At 41.8% G+C, this 20,338-nt stretch overlaps 1 protein-coding gene across 1 annotated transcript in view; it reads right to left on the bottom strand.

Annotated features, from left to right (window-relative positions):
• ATP8A2 (ATPase, aminophospholipid transporter, class I, type 8A, member 2) overlaps nucleotides 1–20,338 on the bottom strand; it is a 588,754-nt gene that overhangs the window by 36,490 nt on the left and 531,926 nt on the right. The window contains 2 exon segments of the mRNA XM_006753689.2: nucleotides 11,668–11,763; nucleotides 18,008–18,096. Coding sequence (XP_006753752.2) covers nucleotides 11,668–11,763; nucleotides 18,008–18,096 — 185 coding nt within the window.

Here is a 20,338-nt window from a genome sequence, read left to right as displayed (position 1 = left end):
AACACTAATTTTTAAATCACATTCTATATATATTAAATATTTTTAAGCATTTAACTAAAATATAATATATAAATATTTCATATAATTCAGATAAATCTTTATATAATAAAAGTCACAATGTTTTCAAGTTAACTTGTTTCTGTAAAGATCTCAGAGTAATGGTTCCTATATTTGATTTTAGGAATAAGCAGCTTATTAGAAAGGTTATATTACATATTGCATTTTTTAAGAAAGCATTTTTATGTGTTCATTCAAATAAAATAATACTGGCAATGCATTGCTTGACCTATGCTCCAATCTGAATATGTCAATCGAGTAAGAGGAGAATAACCCATTTATCACATGATGCTATTTTAGGGAGTCTTAGTGCTTACATGAATCTTGATCATGTCTTTATATGACTCACATATTTATGATAAGAATTTAAGCAAATTTATAAATTATGTATTATTTATACTTATATATTAATAATTATAATCATATAATTATTTAATATTACTTACACCTTATATTATTTTATATATGAAATATAATCAAGAATAAAAAAAGAAATTTTCTGAGATTACAAAGTGAGCTGTGAAAGACTGTTAAAACTGGCAACTAATCTTGGTACATCAGGATGCTTCTCAATACAACCCAATAGAAAAATAGAAAAAAATTAGATATAGATGATATAAAACATCTGTCCTCCATAACACTTATTTCAAATTGTTGGCATTTTGAAAATCATCTGTTACCACTGGCTTTAAAACAAATAAATGTGTTAATTTGATCTTTTATAATAAATTTATACTATTAAATACTTTCTATTTTATATGTTGGGATTTTACTTAACTTAAAAAAATATTTTTATTGATTTCAGAGAGGAAGGGAGAGGGAGAAATAGAAATATCAATGATGAGAAAGAATCATTGATTAGCTGCCTCCTGCATGCCCCGCACTGGGGATTGAGCCCACAACCCAGGCATGTGCCCTGACTGGGACCCTGACCGGGACCCTGACCGGAAATCAAACTGTGACCTCCTGGTTCATAGGTCGACATTCAGCCACTGAACTACATGGGTTGGAGTTTACTTAACTTTTTAATTTGAGAATGGGATTGTATGGCTTTAATATTGCATGGGAATCACATCTTCTTGAAAACAAGGGTCATACATTTCCCTTGCTTAAACCCTTTCCATGGCTCCTGGTGGCTGACATCTGGATTCCAGTCCTGCCCACAAATCCCCCCCCCTCTCTGCCTCCCCGCTCCTCCCCGGGCCCAGCCCCTGCAGCCTCTTAGATGACTCTGCCCCATACTTTGTAGGCACCAGTCAAATCAAGTGTGTTCCCGCCTTGGGCCTTCCTACTAGCTCTTCCTCTGCCTGCAGTGCTCCTTCCCCAGATCTCTAATGAGTGGGCAATATCTTCTATTTAGGTCTCAGTGTAAGTGTCACCTTGAGAAACTTTCCTGACCTCTAAACATTGTCATCCATTCTCCATTAGAAACCCCTTTCATTTTCGTCCTAACAGTCATCACTGACTCTCTCGTGTATTCACTTGTTTGTTCATTGTCTGTTACTCCCACTAGAATGTAAGCTCCAACAAAGTGGGAACCTGCCTGTCTCATTCTCTGCCACACCTGGGCCTGGCATGTCCTCAGTTTTCAGTACATGTCTGTGGTGTGGATGAATAAATGAGTTGTCCCGTATGAAGTCAACCACTGATTCTATTTGCTAGGAAGCCAACATGTTAACTCATCAGTAAGTGTGAATTACCAATTACCACCACCTAAGGTGCCGTGAGCCAATCCTAATTGCTAGAGAAAGAGAAAAAACATTGACAAACTATATTATCACTGCCTTGTTAGAAAGGGCAGACTTAACTGGTACTCACTGAATGGCTAAAGAACAGGCTTTATGATACGTATTCCTGTGTCCTGTGTTCTGGCCTCAAGAAGGACTTAATCCTAGGTGCGCTGCTGGAGACACACCAATTTATTTCTGCTTTTATTAAAAGAGAAATCTTTCCAAAAGTCCAATAAATCTATTATTGCTAAGTACAGTGATTCCCACTGCAATGACCATCTCCTAGCTATAATTTTTACATATTCTTTATGTTCATCTCAACCACGAGGTCAAAGATATCATATTCATCTGTGACCAAATGGGCCTTACTTAGCTTTCCCAGTGGCAGACACAGAGATGGGGACCACGGCGCCTTACAACAATGACCACGCCCGGGACTCGGGTCCACATGTTTAGAGCAGTGTCAGTGCAAAAGCAGACACCAACTGTGAATGAAAAGTTCCTCGAACTGATTCTTGGGTTCCTTTTCCTTCTGAGTCCAGTACATCCAGGAGATCCCATAATCCTCTTAAATAAACTACAAAAACAACTCTGAACCTGTGTTCTCAGGGTGCCAGAAAGTCTACACTTTGCTCTTCAGCTTCCTCAAGGATTTAGGCATAGCCCACCGAGAAATGAGCAGTTGAACCTGGTTATTCCTGGGTTAGGTATAAACTGTAACTCAATTTCAGAATGGCTGTACCTGGTCGCCTGTTTTCAGCTGCTTTAAAGGGAGGGGAGGAAGGGGAGTCAAACTGAAAAGCAAACAAGTCACTGATAATGAAGTAGAAAAGTGATTAGCCAAGATCCTCTAAGATCTCTTAAAGAACTAATCCCTGCTTGGAATGTGGCATATCAGTATTCAAGTCATAGGACCTACTCTAGGAAAAAATTTTTTTAATCTACCTTTGACTATTTCTATTATTGCTTATCTGGGTTAAATAAAAACAAATTCCAAAAAAAGGACTGAAATATTTCATATTACTTTCAAAGGGACATAATGAGCCATCACTACTAGTTAGATACTGACATTAACTTCATGAGTAAAAATGATTTTCGAAAAAGGGTCTTATTGGCAAATAGAGAAAGTGGACATTAACTTAGGTTTTTATCCAAAAATAAATTTTTTCAAGTCATCCTAAAATACAGTCTGAGGACGTGCTATCAGTGCAGCGCTGAGTAACAGTGCACCAGCTCCCCTCCCCCTCTCACAAGGAAACGCTGTTTTTTCTAGTTCCTCTCTAGACATTTGATAAAGATGCTATAATCCTTTTATTACAGCCCTGGGCAGTGGCTAAGCTCCGGGCAGATTCCTAGTACTGTCAGCAGCACCACTTAAAGGTGCACAAGAAATTATTTTATTATGTCACAACAAATAACACATGGTATTTATAAAAGTTTAAATTATTACACACTAGCCGATAACAACAACAATGAGGACAAAAGCGCTTGGGATTTAACAACCATAAAATAAGAGAGAATCGATTACTTTTAGTTGACACAGGCAGCTTAAGCATTAACTAAATGCTAATTAGGCATTTTGCTTCCTTAACAGTTTATTTTCCTCACCCTCTCCTTCCGGTGCTCACCCTTAGGGGAATCAGTCAGCCTTTCTGTAATTTCTTGGATCATTTACTCCCTTTGTCCACCAATGCATTTCCTCATCTGTTCTGAGCACTTGGCAGCAAGGCTAGAGGTTTCCCTTGGAAGTGTCGTGGACTCTCCAATTGTTTTCCTAAGATATTTGCTGGCATTAGGCCTTGCCCAAGATTCTTCCCTACTCAGGAGGAAACACATTCAATTCATTTCTTTTATAGACCACACCAGTCCCCATGAAGGGGATTCTGGCTGGAGATCACCTTTCTCAGTATGTCTTCTCCTTTCTGAACTGTGTCGAGGCAGTCACAGCGTTCACAAACCCCTTTGCTGTATTTGCTCTGAAGTTGTCAGATTGTTTGACTTCTGTATTCCTCCAGAAGAGGGTCTGGTTTCTATGTCTGCTCCATGCCCTTTCTACATATAGGGCTCTGGAAGGCAACAGCATTCAACTATCATCCCCTAGCTTCCTTGGAGTTTTGCTCGCAATGTTGTCAAATTAGCAGACTTTGACATTTTCCCTGCCTGGTCCCTCTAGGACTCCACTGCTTTCCACACACTCTAATAAAGATGACATTGAAAATGGAAGCACTGGGTGACTCTCAATATCTTGGCTTTGTGGAAAGAGGCCTGGCATTAGAAGATGGAGGTTCAGCCTGTCTTCAGCTGGGTGGCACTGGGAGGGTCCCTGAGACTGTGTTAGGAGAAACAAAAAATGAGGCATGATTTCAGTTAAGCCCGTGGCATTGAAAACAAGAACAGGCAACCAAATTTGAATCTTGCCTAGATCCTAATACAAGCCTAATAAAACCCTAAAAAGATAGGGTTGAGATAATCCAGAAAATCTACTTATAAGCTAGGTATCAGTTAATACCAAGAAATTACTGTTAATATTTCACATGATAATAGGCATTGGAGTTAGTGTTTACATGTAATAACATAGACAAGTATAATATGTATTAGTTATAATACATGTTAAAATACTTCATGTGATATTTAGAGCTATATCCTGCAGTGTGGAAGGGTAAACTGCTGTAATGTCTAGGATTTGCTTTATATGCTACAGCAAAGAAAAAACAGGAGCAAAACCAGGCGAGGTGAAGCAATTATGGCAACATCTTGATAGGTGTTGAATCTGGGCAATGAGTATATGTCAATTCATTGTGTCTCTCTACTATTGTGTATGTTGAATATTCGAGTAACTTAAAAAACACTTTTTAAAGGAATGAATTAAGGGAAGCCCAGGCTGACCCTGCCGCAGGAGGAAAAGTGAGACATGGTGGAGTGATGTCAGAGAGCAGGCCTGGAGCGGGAAGCATCTGCTTCAGGACAAGGATCTGTCTCCTCTGTCCGCCAGGACCCAGAGCTCGGCCTGGCACCCACACAGCTGTGGAAAGGCAGTCCACAGAGAAGGGCCGAGGCCAGCCTAAGGCACAGAGGAGCAAGGACAAGCTTGGCGCGGGGGAGAGGGGAGGGCAGGGAGGCAGGAGGCCAAGATGCAGACAGGTGAAAAGAGGGAGAGGAGGCAGAAACCATGCTGCGGCCCTGGTCTGTGCTTGAGTCAACAGGGAGTGGGAAGCCATCAAAGGTTTCAGACCAGAAAGTGGCATGGCTAGGGCTGTGTTTGGGAAACCACGTCTTCAGCTGTGTGGAGGATGCAGGGAAGAGGGAAAGGTGCCCCAGTGGGCAGAGCAGCTGGGATCACAGAGCATGGGATCAGTAACTGACCTCCAAAACAGGGCTGTGGACAAGTGGGTGGAAAGCTGTCCATTTATGGGAACGCACAGAAGACTGATGTCCCTCAGGATGCAAAGATGAAGAAACAAGATGAGGCCGAGAGGAACGACCTGTCATTGCAGGGGCTGAGAACCACAATGAAAGGGCTGGTGCTGAGGGGAGAAGGTGGGCTTTGGTGACGCCCGGCATTTCAGGTGGATGTCCTGAGAGCAGTTCAGCGGGAGATTCTGGAGGCGGCCTGACTGGTACACCCTCCTCTTTGCAAACAGGATGACTGGGGAAGTGGCCGGGATTTTGAACTCTCCCCAAATACCCACAATCCCAAAGCTCACGGCTCACAGGCTTGCCCACACTGCTCTGATGTCCCTGGGATTCAGCTGATCTCTGCCTGGTCCCTTAGCCTGAGGTGTACCCAAAGATGTACCCCAGAGAATCTGCTATCCTCACACCCTGTCTGGGTGCTCTGGGTAAACCCATCTGAAATAAAATGGCCGGTGAAACTTAATTTTGATCCAGCTTCTAAGTCAGGGGATGGACTTACAAGTATTAACACTTTCTGAATGTCTACATATGCTATCGATTTAATATGTTCTATTTCATTTAAACCTCAAATCAAATGAATAATGAGAATACGAAAACTCAGAGAAGTTAATAACCCAGCCAAGGTCACACGGCTAAGTGAGTGGCAGGGCTTGGACTCCAACTCAGGTCCGTCTGCCTCTACAGTCTGTGCTCTTTTCTCTACGTCATGACCCAGCCATGGGAAAAATGCAGCTGGAAGTGAAATAAATCTTAACCAGGTGTTGAAAGCAGACATTTGCCACCTGGCCTGGAGAGATTTGCCACAATGACACCATAATTTCCTACCCTTTTAGCTAATTAAAAAAATAAGAGAGTCCTGGCCGGTGTGGATCAGTTGGTTGAGCACTACTGTTCCATGCACCAAGAGGTTGCTGGTTCAATTGTGGGTCCGGGCACAAGTCCGGGGTACCAGCTTGATCCCCGGTAGGGGGTGTGTAGGAGGCAGCTGATTAATGTTTCCCTCTCCCTACCTCTCTCTCTAAAATCAATAAAAACATATTTTATTTTTTAAATATTTATTGTTGAAAATAATACATATATCCCCCGCCCCCATTGACCCCTTCTAGGCCATTCTTTGGTTAATCTCTTCCCACCCACCCACCCTTTCTTTCCTTCCCTCTGAGATTTGCCAGTCTGTTTCATGCTTCTATATCTCTAGATCTATTTTGTAAAAACATATTTTAAAAAAAGGTATTTTAGGGGAAATAAGTGTGGGAAGCAGTGAGAGGAAAGCAAAGGGAAGACAGAAACTTGCATTGTCAATGCTGATACGTTAAGAAAAAATTTTGTCCCTGAAATAATATAAAGTTTATATTGGAGAAATACTACACAATAAAGCTGGTGTACCTCCTATTTGGGGGTGAGCTTATATCTATTTTTGACTAGGCAGTTGTACCAATTTTGACTTGTAGTTGTGACAATACCAAGAAGCTCTTTAAACATTAGTTTAAAGAACAAAGGATTTCTGCTTAAATGTCAAAGCATATTGGATATATTTTAGGTGAGTATCTGTACTCAGTCCAAATGTTTTTTTGGGGGGGGTTGTTTTTAATATAATTGGTTTTAGGAAGAACACTAGGAGAGTGCTGCCCAGAATGAGGGATAAGCTCTCATTGGTTTGAGATCTTGCTGATGTGTGCCAGGCTCTGTCCTGTATCAGGATTCCCAGGTCGCTGGCTTGGACCGGCGCCCCGCCTCTGTAGCAGGAGCCGTGATGAAATGGAAGCTGGGTGAGCACAGGCTCCCAGACAGAGAGTGACTCAGATTTCTTTCCTGAATTTCCAAGAGGCGGACGGGCTGTCTACATTACACTGTGTGCGCCGGCTCAGCCTGGGGTCACGGAGCCCATGCATCAGCGTTCAGGGAGAACATAAAACCAAGGGGAGATTCAGTGATCGCTCACCATAAGGTGGTGACCTTGACCAAAGGCAAAGAGTAAGCTATACTCAGGCAGGGAAAGCACTTAAGGAAAGAGAATCCCACCACCTTGCTGCCAAAAAGCAGGGGCAGCAACCAGAATTCCTTGACCTTGAAACTGGAGAAAATCAGCCCAGTTGCCCCACCCCCCCAACCTCCCCTCAACTATGGTGAACAGAAGGGAGGTCTAAAACAAAACAAGGGTGTCCTTGTTGTTTATTCAAACTAAGTATAAGTGAAAAACTAGATGTTTTCACCAAATGTATTCACCTTTCTTCTTGCTTGACAAAATACCCAAAACTCAGAATACTCCCTCCCCCACACCAAGAAAAAAAAGCAATTCGAGGAGGAAAAATGCTAGTTTGTCCTCTTACCTGGCATTTTAGGCATTTGTTTAAATGATATTTATAAAGGTAAATGGCCACTAGTGGGTTTTCTTCCACCAGAGAAAAAAATTACATATGTTGCACTTTAGGAATATAGAGGGGGGAAAATCACCTAAACATTGAAAAAAGGGATTCTTCCAATTAGCTCCTCATTTTTTAGACACGTGCAAAGTAAGGACATGCATGATAGACCGTTCCACACAGAGAGCAGCGGGGTGACCTCTGGGTAAAGGTTGCTTTGGGGAAAGGCCTTCCATATAGTTCACATGTAGAAATGGGTCCGGCCACAAACAGCACAGCCAGAATAAGGCTCCACCAAAGACAGACACACCAAAACCAAGAAAAGCACTGTTGTCCATTACCTTTAGCATTTTAATACTTTCCTATACTTTCTAGTATAGAAAATATAGTTTTATCCAAGTCATGAGAATAGGCTTATTTATGCATAAATTACGCAAGTTAATTTCAGAAGACAAGATTTATCAATTCGACTGTGCAGAAGCATTTAATAAAGTTTTAATGCTTACCAAAATAGTGTGAAATCCTGGGGCTTAGACAAGATCAATAAAATGTTCAAGTATTTTACTGAGTAAATAAAGGACCTAGACGCAGTGGCTCTCAACCTTCTGGCCCTTTAAATACAGTTCCTCATGTTGTGGTGATCCCCAACCATAAAATTATTTTTGTTGCTACTTCATAACTGTAATGTTGCTACTGTGATGAATTGTAATGTAAATATCTGATATGCAGGATGGTCTTAGGCGACCCCTGTGAAAGGGTTGTTCGACCGCCAAAGGGGTCGAGACCCACAGGTTGAGAATCGCTGGCCTACAGGGATGTATAGACTGCGTAGGTACCATTTCAAATAGTAATTGTAAATTTGGCACACAAGGGTTTCTTAAAAGATTTTTGTTGTATTTCTTATGAGTACATTCCTGAGAAAAACTGCTGGTATATTTGCCAGTGACTTGGACCTGGGTTTTATGACTTGGCAGAATGTCCTAAAGGATTTCAGAACTGAGCTGAGTAACCCTGGGGTGGCAGGGATGCTCAGGACACCTGAGGTAGAGACGCTTTGCTGGCACCCAAGGCAGGATGGCTGTGGGCTGTTGGGAGCACCCACTCCAAGACTGTTCAACTTCGCTAGCACTAAATGTCTCTCCATCTGTGAGTTTTTGTTAGCTTTATTCTTAAACCATGAGATAAGTGTCTCTCTCACTGGAGCCATGTGACCACCTGCAAATCTCTTAAGATCTCTCTGGGGCCACTTTCAACATGAGCTAACACACCCAGCACCAGCAGCTCTGCACAGACAATGCAGACCAGCCTTCTTTTCCTCAGCGCCACCTGACCAGACTTTTGTGTTTCCACTCAGTCAGTTAACAAATGTTTGTGGTGCTTCTACCATGTCAGACTAACAGCTAGAGAGAGATGCAAAGTAAATGGAAACATCAGGTAGGGATCAGGAGTAAGTAATGGGGAGTGTGGAAAGAGACCAAAATACTCAAGATATCTCAGTGAGGGAGTCTATAAATCTTTAGAGGAACAGAGTTGAAGAAATTACAACTCTCCTCATGGTGTTCCCTCCCCCACCAGCACCAGAGGTTCACAGGACTCCAAGCAGGTGTGAAAGAAGCAAACAATGGTGATAAAGGAACAATTGTGAGGCAGCTCTGGAGAGGCTCAGCGGGACACGATCTCTGGCCGAGAGCAGCACATGGCCATTATCTAGTTTGCAGATGGAACACCCAGAAAACCTGGGAGCAATTAGGAGGGAGAAAAACAAATGGGGGGCTGCCGAGGATGATGTGAGGGATGGAGTCCCAAACTATCTTCTGCTAGGAACTCAAAAGTGAGGCCAGACACTGGGACCAGGGGAAAAGGAAACCATCACAACCAAGTGGGGCTTGCACAAGGATAATCACACCCACAATCACTTCAGCAAGGGGAGCGATGACATTTGCAAAGCGACCAGGAAACAGATATTAAAATGTAGGAGGTAGGAAACCACATTTAAACTCTGATTATCTTCTGATATCCATTTGAACATTTAAAAGTGAATTCTGAACAGGATAACTGAATTTTACAAAGAGCATTCTTTTTATCAACAACAAACAGAGATGGGCTCACACTCTCTTTCAAAGCTCCTGCAATAGCATGGCTCCCCTGCTCATGTGAAGACTAGTGGCTGGTGCTCTGTGTTCCTGCTATGGGCCAGGCAATATGCTGTGTTGTCCACATTGTTTCATAAACCATAACCCCTTTCCCCCTCAAAATATTAGTCGTCTTCTCTAACAGATGGAGGCTACTCCTTTTGCCAGAAACATACTTTCATCATTTTGGTCTTTTCAAGTTTTTTACATCCTCAAAGCCCTGTTTTCCATCCTATCTTGGACATGAAGCCTTTCTGAATCTCTTAAGCCACAGCCTCCTGGATTGCTCTCTCTTCTGAGGGCCCTCCGTGCTGCTGACCTCATGGCCAGGCCAGCAGAAGACCCTGCCGCACATCAGATAAAGTGCATTCTCATGCCACATTATATGTGATGTTTTCCTGCCTGATGTTTGAAAGAAGTTTTAGAATTTTGCTTTGAAACTCTTATTTTACTTAGAATTACTTGTGACCTCTCAGCAACCCTGTGTATACTTGAGAATTCTTGAGATATGAGAGCCTGTAAGTTGTTTTCAAATAATGATAAAACTTATTGTGATTATTCAGTGTCACAGTAATTAAGACTGGTAAGTATCTTGTAGAGTTTTAAACATTTGCTAATTTCAATTTGCAGAGGGCTTTCCCTTATTTTTAAAGCCTATGAGTATGTTTCTTTTTAGATCTCAAAGAATTTTGTAGGTCCTTAAAAATCTAGTAGGAGCTAAGCACCGTGCCTGAAGTATCTAAGGCCAGGACAGCCCTGCTCACGCCTGAGCCGCGTGCTATCTCACCTATGGTTATAGACAGATCTGCTGTGAGCCTAGGCCCTGCCCGGGGCCTCAGGATTATAAGCTTACTGAAGACAGATTTTTGTCTTATTGGCTGACTTTTTTAGAGTGACTAGTACAATTGCCATAAATGAATGCTATGGGCTCATTTATTAAAAAATAAGTCCTAAATGAACAAAAAACCCACAACTTCAACTACATATTATACAATCCCATTCCTAAAATAGTGACAATTATTGGAAATTATGCTCCTCATACTTTTCAAAATGTTTGGTTCTCTTTCCTTTGAAAACATACTTTTTCTTTATTGCTTTGAAAGATGGTACAAATAAACAGACTATAAATAAAACACATAGTAGGAATCTCTGGAAGTATTCAACTTCTAGATTTTTTTTCATTGGCAGTTAGCTACGGACTTCCTTCTAAACATTTGTTTACAAAAGAGCATAATTTTCTAGACGTCACATGTCTCTAATACAGAGGTGCCTCTTCATTGCAATCACATTGTTCTTGGGTCCAGGTAAACTTCTTTGGTAGTATTTGGATTTTAACTAAATTTAATCTAATAACATTTTAGCATATGTGATTAAATAAAAACTACTCACACGCTCAACTATGACGTGTGGGGAAGAGAAGGCTGATGCTCTATGAGAAATAAGCACGAACCAGCCAGTAAGACACTATGCTTTCTCAACACCAGTAGGAAATAATAATTCATTAAAAACAAAACCACAGTCATACATGAAGGGAACTGTAACAAGATTTATATGAATGATACGCATTTACATGAATAGCACACAAACTTTCATGGCAGATACACATCCTTTAGTGTAATGATTGGGCCTGATAGCCAAAGGCCTAGCTATTAAACTTTTCCACCTTAAGGTCATATTGCTACTATTTGTATTTTCTGCATCTGGCTTGCTTTGCTTAAGTCCAGACCCAGTCAAAATTCCAGTTTAACTTGAGGTCAGGCCCAGTGAACCAGAAAGTCAGGTTTTATGTTGTCATGGAGAGTGTGTGACTTAAGTCTCACCATGACTACATTCTTAGAGAATAACCAACATGCTTAAATGGAGCACCCCATGCTCACATTGAAAACTGAGAAGAGAGAAACATGGGGAGGAACAGTAGAGAAAAGGGCTGGAGGACACGTGTTCTTCAAATAGTTAGATGGAGATGCCCACCTCTTTCCATTACTGTCCCGAAGCATGGCTTTTCCCATCTTCGTTTCCAGCTCCTGTACCTCCTCCAGCAATGTTTTGTGACAGGTATGCTTGACCCTGTGTCACAAGGAAAAGACAGTAAGAACATAACACTTGAACTTTACACAGCTGTGAAGATTGGGTATTCTCTTCTTGGGCTACATCTGGATGCCCTTTGACTGACTGCTGCTGAGGTTTGGGCATTAGGGAGCATTCTCAGTCCCGTGCATGGCAAGGACTATACCTGGGGAGAATCAGGTGTCAGCCCCCTAAAGACTTCTGCTTTTTTTGCTGAAAGCCTGCAGATCTGAGGATCATAGCCATTCAGAACAAAGACTGGGGTTCCTGGATACTCGTGTATCTGTCTCTAAAGCTTTCCACTGCATGATCTAGCAACTCAGAAAATGCTTTAAATCCCCACCCTACTGGACGTGTGCTGGCCCCCTGCCCTGTTCTCTCCGGTGACCAGAAAGTCCAGGGTAAGCAGCTTCCCCTCTTTCTTTAGTGTGAAAAGAGCCACTGCCATTATAGTGCTAGAGCTCATGCTCTTCATGCCAAACCCTTGACCTGAGACTTGGGCTTGACACAAATACACAGGTACAGCTTCTCTTGTACAGCCTTGCCGCGAGGGCCTGCAGGTGTAGGTCTCGATGGAGTCAACAACTGGGGCAAGCTGGGCCTTTCCACTACAGCTCAAACCCCAGCCTAGACACACCCCTCTCCTGGAATTGCAGGGATAGTTAGTTACCTGCACCCTCTTTCTGATTAAACTGAGAAGAATACCTTATAATGTTCAATAAGTGGCTGACCTCAGGATCTTCCTAAGATTGAGACTAAGCAGAAAGCTACTGGTTGGAAACAATGCAGGTGAAGAAAAGGCATTTAACAAGATGCAAGTTAGAAATAGGAAAAAAAAAAAAGCTGTAGAAAGAAAAGCACTAATGACTTAACCATGAAGAGCAGGCTTACATACAGGGTGGAGCAACAGTTGGTTTATGGTTGTTCATATGGAAAATAACATGATAAGTAATAAATAATAATACAAGAACAAACTCTGTGTTTTGTGTTCTCACAACTGTGAACCCACTGTTGAACCACCCTGTATTATGAAAAGCTTTTCATTAAATTCAGTATAAAGGAGTATGAGGATCCTGCTAAACACCAGAACTTGAAGACAGAATAAGGACAAAGACTGAGCATATATCTGCAAAGAAGTGAAAAGTGTAACAGGGCATTCTGAAGACGTGAGCTGCTTTATTTAGGGGAATCACACACTCCCGCCCAGCCTCCACCTTCAAGGAAAGAAAGTCTATTGAGATAATGCCCAGTCATCCCCTAACACTCCGAGTTAATCTCTAATGGAGTATTAGTACTAAGACACTGTATATGTGCCTGTCATTCCTTTTCCCAAAGTAAACAAGAGAACTAAGCCACACAGGTTTTAACACATAATACCTTAATTACATCAAGCAGTGGCCTGAGACTCAGTAGTGATAAAATGCTGCAGTTCAAAGCAGAAACAGTGGAATTTTAATTTAAACAATAATTGAGAAAATGTTTAACATTTTGCTGTGAAGGCAGTCAAAAAGAAGGTTAACATTTACACTGTTCAATATTATTAAACATGCTGTGCCTCAAATGTTCCTTTTCATCTCATGGGCTTACAGGGATACATTGATAACAAGCCAACTAAGTGGCAACCCCCACCACACTTGGATTCACCCCAGACACACAGGGCCCACGAGAACATGTCTGGTCAGTGCTCAAGGATGCACATGCTCTCTCACTGTTTCAGGATTGTCCTTACTCCACACCATCCTCCCTTCCTCCTTCCCTTCTGCCCCACACAGAGCAAGCAGGGTTCAGCAACCTCTAGACGAGCCCCCAGTGTTATCTCTTGGGCTGCAAGAGAAGGGCAACTCTAAGAAGCAGGCTTGAAATAGGAAGGCTGGGCCACTGGGTGCAGGACACTGGATGTCAGGAGCTTAGGCCAAGAATAAAAGGAATCTGCCCCAGCTTTCACTCATTCACAGAGGGAAATGATCTAACTATCTTGAAGCTACTAGGCATTGTGCAGGTTCTCAGTGGATGGAACCGCATCCATGCCCAAGAGTCACGTGGCAATCCGAGAGCTAGCCTGGGAATCTAACCGTGTTTAAGAACATGAATGGCGACATTGGGGAGGATTCTGCTATTCTCTCCACATGTAGCACTGGAGGAGAAGGGATGCTAGTACTTAAAAGTGCTTTCTCAAGAACGTTTAACTAATAAGGCCTTAATTAGGCAGACAAATCTAAAATCTCCCCTGTCAAAGTCTGCATGTGAAATGATTAAAACCTAACACATGAAGGTTTAAGGAGCCAATCTTGAAGTATCAGCCCCTGGCGTGTAATTGAAGTCTCTTCAGGAACTGGAGTCTGGCTTGTTATGAATCACAGCTTGGACAGAGTGAGCCCCATTATCTTTGAATGGCTTATCCCCAGTGGTCAAGCTTGCTTCATTTAACCCCACATCAAGAGACCAGAGGATCACAAAAGGGGCCGGGTGGGGTGCTTAGTCACTGTCAGAGGGTGTGCAATTCTTCTGTGAGCCCTCAGATAGTGCTAAAGGTATCTCCAGGTTATTAAGGAATTTTAAAATAAATAGATTGGCTTAGAATGTTGAACTTTTCATTTCTTTGTTTCTGAAAGTTTTTCCTAGACTAGTGATGGCGAACCTATGACACGCGTGGCAGAGGTGACACGTGAACTCATTTTTTTGGTTGATTTTTCTTTGTTAAATGGCATTTAAATATATAAAATAAATATCAAAAATGCAAGTCTTTGTTTTACTATGGTTGCAAATATCAAAAAATTTCTATATGTGACATGGCACCAGAGTTAAGGTTTTTCAAAATGCTGACACGCCGAGCTCAAAAGGTTTGCCATCACTGTCCTAGACTGTTCTTTTGCATGGAAGGATAATAAGTTAAAAGGAAATGTTAATTTCTAAATGTGGATGAAAATATATACACAATGTGCTCCAAAAGAAATTAGTGTAGTTAGAAACTTTTAGAAATACCAAGGCCCATTTGTATACAGAAATTTCTTATTACCTTTTATTTCCACTTAACTGCCTATCTGGGATTATAATAAGGAAATGAAGTCATTCTGGAATTGCTGAATGTATTGTGTGCTGACTGGTAGACTACAGGAGATATAAGTTAGATTAAAGAGGCTGGTTCCCGTGTTCAGTGGCCTTGAGCTTTATATCCTGACAAATTTCTCCTAGAGGAGAATAAGTACATGGCTGCTAACCTAAGAATGTTGTCATAGGTAAACATTTTGGAAGAGTGTAAGCTAAAGGATATTAAAATAGTTCTGGGCAATTTAAACTTCATGCTTCTAATAAAAATAGTCATTAGCCAGGTATCACATATAATCAATCAATTATTTTAATAAAACATGTATTAGTTTGGTCCCTTATGAAAATTCTGGTGAACAGGATAACAAAGTAGGTATCTTACGGCATCCAAATCTGACTTAAGATAGTCTAACAATGGATCATCATCCAGAAAATTGACAGACTTCATGGGAAAAATGACTGAATTACCTCATGCTGTTTTTTCTTATTCTTAACACTCCAAGTCCCAAAATAGAAGAGAGAGACTGGGGCAAAGAAGGGGGAAATGCAGAAAGAATAACTTACTTTCTTAAGCGCTCATAGAAATACATGGGGAAAGGCAGGCCTACCGTGTGCTAGAATTTAAAAGCTCTTTTGAAATAGTTAACCACCAAAATTCAAAACAAAACAAAAAATTTCTGAAGACTGGTCCTCAGCAAGGTTGAAGGACAGTAACAAACCGAGTTAGGCCCCCGCCCTTGCCATCTGCCCTCACAGCACTCTCTGCAGTTGCGCCGCGGTTCCGACTCTCAGTTCATTTAAAACTCTTCTTGTCCAAGGTGCATCATAGCACATCATGTTTCAATATATATGTGACAATTCGAACCAAAAGATGGGTGGACCTGGATATTCAGGATTCCTATTTTAGTTCAGCGTGCAGGAAGGAAAAACTGACACGTTTATAAAGCTGAGGTTCGGAAAGACAGCTGAGAGTTCAGTGATACAGCAGCTCAGGCAGCGCTCTCTTCCTGGGAGAAGTCTCCTAATTTACTTAACTCAACAACAAATATCTCAGTCTGGGAATATCATATGAGATAAAACCTGGGCCTTGTGGTCAGAGGAAAAGTTCTCAAATAAACCTGCAGAATTATTGTTTATGAGGAGAGAGGGGACTAGTTTAGACATTAAATATATACTATAAACTGAGCATACTTTGGGCAACTCCTCCAGATGAGTGCCAATATATGCCATCCTCCCACTCCCCCAAATAAACCAAGGCAAAAATGCATTTCTGGAAGTGCCTCTGGAATTCAGTTGGGGCCTTTTGGGGTCAGCCAAAAGCACGGGTGCTGTGCTCCTGGAAGGGCTGTCCTGGGCCTGCAGTGCGGGGCAGCGGGGCAGACAACACTGGTGGTCAGCCTCTGCTCATGCTCCCCTCCCCTCCACCAGGGCCTTCTTTACAGGCTCTAGCCTTCTGGCAAGCTTCTTGGAAAGAAAGCGACTTTTACTCTTTTCGTATGGTGGAGCTGGAGGCAGGCTCATTTGCTTTATCCTTTTAAAAATGTAAGTGGTGCTAATTTTACACTGCCAGGAGTCAGGAATAGATAATATTCCTGCTTGAAGGAATAGAGAATTTGCTTCCTGATTGATGAGGAACTTTTCATCATTGGGGGGGGGGGGGGAGACAAAAAGGCAGACACCATAATCTGAAAACATTGTCTTTGAAATGGTAGAAAGATACTTCTGCTAAAGTCTCACTTGGCAAATATGCAGTCATAAAAAAATTTCTTTTTCATGATCATTTTAGGTAATTGAATAAAATAGCCTAAGATTAATTTATAGTCAAATCACTATTGTCAGTCACTATAAATTGAAAAGTCATCTGATGTAGCAAAGACCTAAAACTAACTTGATTATCCTGCAAAATTGACAAAATTCGGTTAGGTAATATATTTTGCCACAATTAAGCTATGTGTACGATAAAACTACCATTTTCTTTTAGTGCACTTAAAAGATTGAAAAACATCTTTTCTGGCTATAATTGATTTCCAAAGATTCTGTTTCTACTATTTATAAAGCACAGTTTCAGTAGGTAACATGGAAACAGTGGTAAATTGGAACATTTGAGAAATTAGAATTATTTAATTTTTACTAACAGTTGTAAAACTTAGTGAACAGAAGAAAAAAAAAACCCCAAAATATGTGCTATAAAATTGTCTCTTCTCCCCTCTCTCTGCATTAGGTGCCATCGGTTGTCAAGATAATGCCAAAATGAAGACTCTTTCAAAAGACATCCATAACTGTCAGGCAAGAACATTCTCATTGAGTGTGGGAGGAAGGAAGAGAGAGAAATGAAATCTGATGTCTTTTCCTGGAAGATTTGAATTAAAGTCTCAATTCTCTACCTCAGGGCCCCCAAATAATTATGCTTTGCCCAAAGTAAAGCCAATGCAAGAGTCTCAATTTTCAGGGAAGTTGGCAACTATTTGTAAGAGGGAGGAACAGGTATACCCAACTCAAAAATCAATATTGTCTCATTTGCAGTATTCCATCTTTTGCTTACAGAATTAAAATTTACATTACCTTGTTGCTTCTTTTACATTGTGTACAAGATATTTCAGAAATGATATATTTTAAAACATATAAACAAAATTTAAGCATGAATTATTTCCTGTTTAGCCTACATTATAATTTCATCTGTGTAGTTCATTTTCCCATAGACCTGTAAACTGACGCTCTGGAAGAATTATATTTGAAGGATTCCTACAGTGAATTATTTGGAAAAATAAAGAATACTAAATTCCAAGTATTTTCAATTTGAAGTGACTTGCATAGACACAATTTTCCTTAAAGCCAGGCTATATTTGTGATTATGTAGCAATAACTCTTAGACATGGGGAAAATGAATTTCGAGTCATACTTCCTAAACCTGGTAGAACTGGGACTGTACTTAGAAACTCCCCCTTATAATCAAGTATAAGGAACATCCCTCTTGACCTTCACACAGCCTGTCTTGCGACTCCCTTTTGTCTAAGGTGAAGCACAGGTTAAAAGGAAAAAAACCAAACACAACATCCTTTACATCCTTTGCTGGCAGGTGGCAGGAGACCGGTTTCTCCAGAAGTCTCATAGCATTTCGTATCCAATGCCAATGCTTGTGGGAGACAACTGCGGGGAAAGATGAGTAAGACTCAGGGCGATTACTTCAGTTCCTACTTACGCTCTCCATACCACATCTTCGATCAAACACGCAGTAGGAACCAGAAATAATCCCAACCAGAAGTGTGCGGAGCTCAGGACCATAGCTGCCTGCAAGAAGCAGAAATGACGGGTGTATTTAATACTTTTCCTTTAAAAAAATAATCAAGATATAATTTAATCAAGGCAAAACATCTCTAACACAAAAACAATAGGAAGTATTAAATTCGGTGATAGTTAAACGTGCACCTAGGAAGGATGTCAAGGGGCCTGATGAGACGAGCTCTGCTCCATGCTCATCAGCTCTTGTCGCACTCTTTCATGAAGTGCTTGAAGCTCCTTTCCAATCAGAATACTGTCCTAAGTCCCTCCTATGAGAAATGGGGGACACCAGGCTCCTTTGGAATAAACCGTCACCCAGTAGGCTCCTTTCATCCACTTCACTTACCCATCAGCTCACGTTCCTTCACTGCTCATTCATTCATGGAACCAATATCTTGGAGTAAAGCACAGTGATTCTCCATACTCAGAAGGGGAGGATGAACAGATGATACAGGCTTTGCCTTCAATGAACTTAAAGTCATGTGGTACACACACAGACACACAGACACACACAATTGCATGGTGCCATTTACATGACACAGTGGAATGTATACGTCATGATCATATTATATGGAGCTTTAGAGGAAGGCTATTAGGCTAGAACAGTGGTCGGCAAACAGCGGCTTGCGAGCCACATGCGGCTCTTTGGCCCCTTGAGTGTGGCTCTTCCACAAAATACCGACTTCTGCGCATGGGCTCGCGAGCCGCAGTTTGCCGACCACTGGGCTAGAAGACTGGGAAGACTTCTTGGAGAAGACAGTAATGGGATGTGCCTGGAGAGATACAGGATTGGACCTGTATAATTGGAATTGGGGAAGGGTACAAGGGAGTGAGTCCAGGTGGAAGGGTGGACGACAGGGGGACAGCCAGGAGCGCTGCATTTGAGGACACTGTTCCTGACATACTGAGACAGAGATTGTTTGGGAGGAGCAGGTAGAGAGGGTTTGAAGGGAGAGAGTTGCAGGGCCAAATCTGATGTCCGTGAGGTGAGGAACTGAAAAGAATTTAGAGCAAATGGGGGCTGGAGAGTACAGAGTCCTTAGATTTTGGTTTTCGAGTGAGATTTTGATTTTGGTTTTGGTGGCAAGGATCATGGAGCTGGCTGGCCACTGACAAGCTGGCCTAGAAGGATGGGCTACTTGGAACGAGAACCCAGAATAAAGTGTGACAGGCCTCTCATGTTCTTTGGGGTTTTTTAAATCTGGAGTTCTCACCATCTGATTCAGCGGGAATAGGTATTTTGCCACAACTCATTGCAAAGTGGAGTGAGGCTTAGAAGTGAAGGGGAGTGGGGGAGACGTGGAAGATGAATGTCAGGGCTCTTGCTGGAAATTGGTTGGCCTGAGAATCAAAGGGGTCCCAGAGCAGCCTTCTTCATACTGCTCTTCTCTTCGCACAGAGAAGGCGTGGCCTCTGCACTCCCTCACATGGCCCTGCCAGCGGTACTCGGAAGCTGTGACAGTGAAACAGAAGCAGTGAGGTTTGGGTAAAGCTTCACTCCAGCCCTAGCGCTGAAGGACTCTCTCTCCTTTCTAAAAACAGGAGGGCCCTCTTTCAGAAAGGACAGTTCAACCTTACAAATAGGCGAGTGTGTTTTGCCCCATCGATGATAGCTTAGAATTCATCGCAAGGAAATAAGTAAGGAAATGTATAAAGAAGCAAGTACCAGATTATTCACTATGGTATGAACTATCAAGGCACGTGAGGGATAAATGTCCAAGGAAAGGACTTAATATCTTGTGGTCCATCCAATGGGCTGCTATTCAGAAAGTAAAATGATATAGCATTACATGTGTTGACAGAGATGCCATGCTACATTGCTAGTGAAAATCTGGGTTCGGAGACAACCTCTTACTGGAGCCCTACCATGGAAATGGGTGTGTGGAAAGGAAGCGGATTGGCCCAAACCTCAGAATTACACTTGAGATGCAGTCCACCCACACGTCATGGCCTCTTTCTGTTGTTGTTATTTATATGTCAGTATACATCAACATACACCACACTTTTTGTAGTTCTGTTTCAGTATTTCCTCACCTTTAAAAAGCGCATTTTAGGGTTTCAAAACAGTGAAGTGGCCAGGCCTTGATGGACTTGAGACTACTAACCCTTTGCATATGCGAGTGCTTATAGTTCAGGAGAAATGCCCGGCATGGGATATCAGAGGGACTGTCTGGGTAGGAGAATTACTGGTTTTATTTTCAGAGATCTTTGGCTAGTTCTACTTCCTGCTTTTTCTTTAGATAACATATTT

The sequence above is a fragment of the Myotis davidii genome, unplaced genomic scaffold (genome assembly GCF_000327345.1).
Source record: "Myotis davidii unplaced genomic scaffold, ASM32734v1 scaffold1031, whole genome shotgun sequence".
In the NCBI taxonomy this organism is placed as follows: Eukaryota; Metazoa; Chordata; class Mammalia; order Chiroptera; family Vespertilionidae; genus Myotis; species Myotis davidii.
This window is presented reverse-complemented; position numbering and strand designations above follow the sequence as displayed.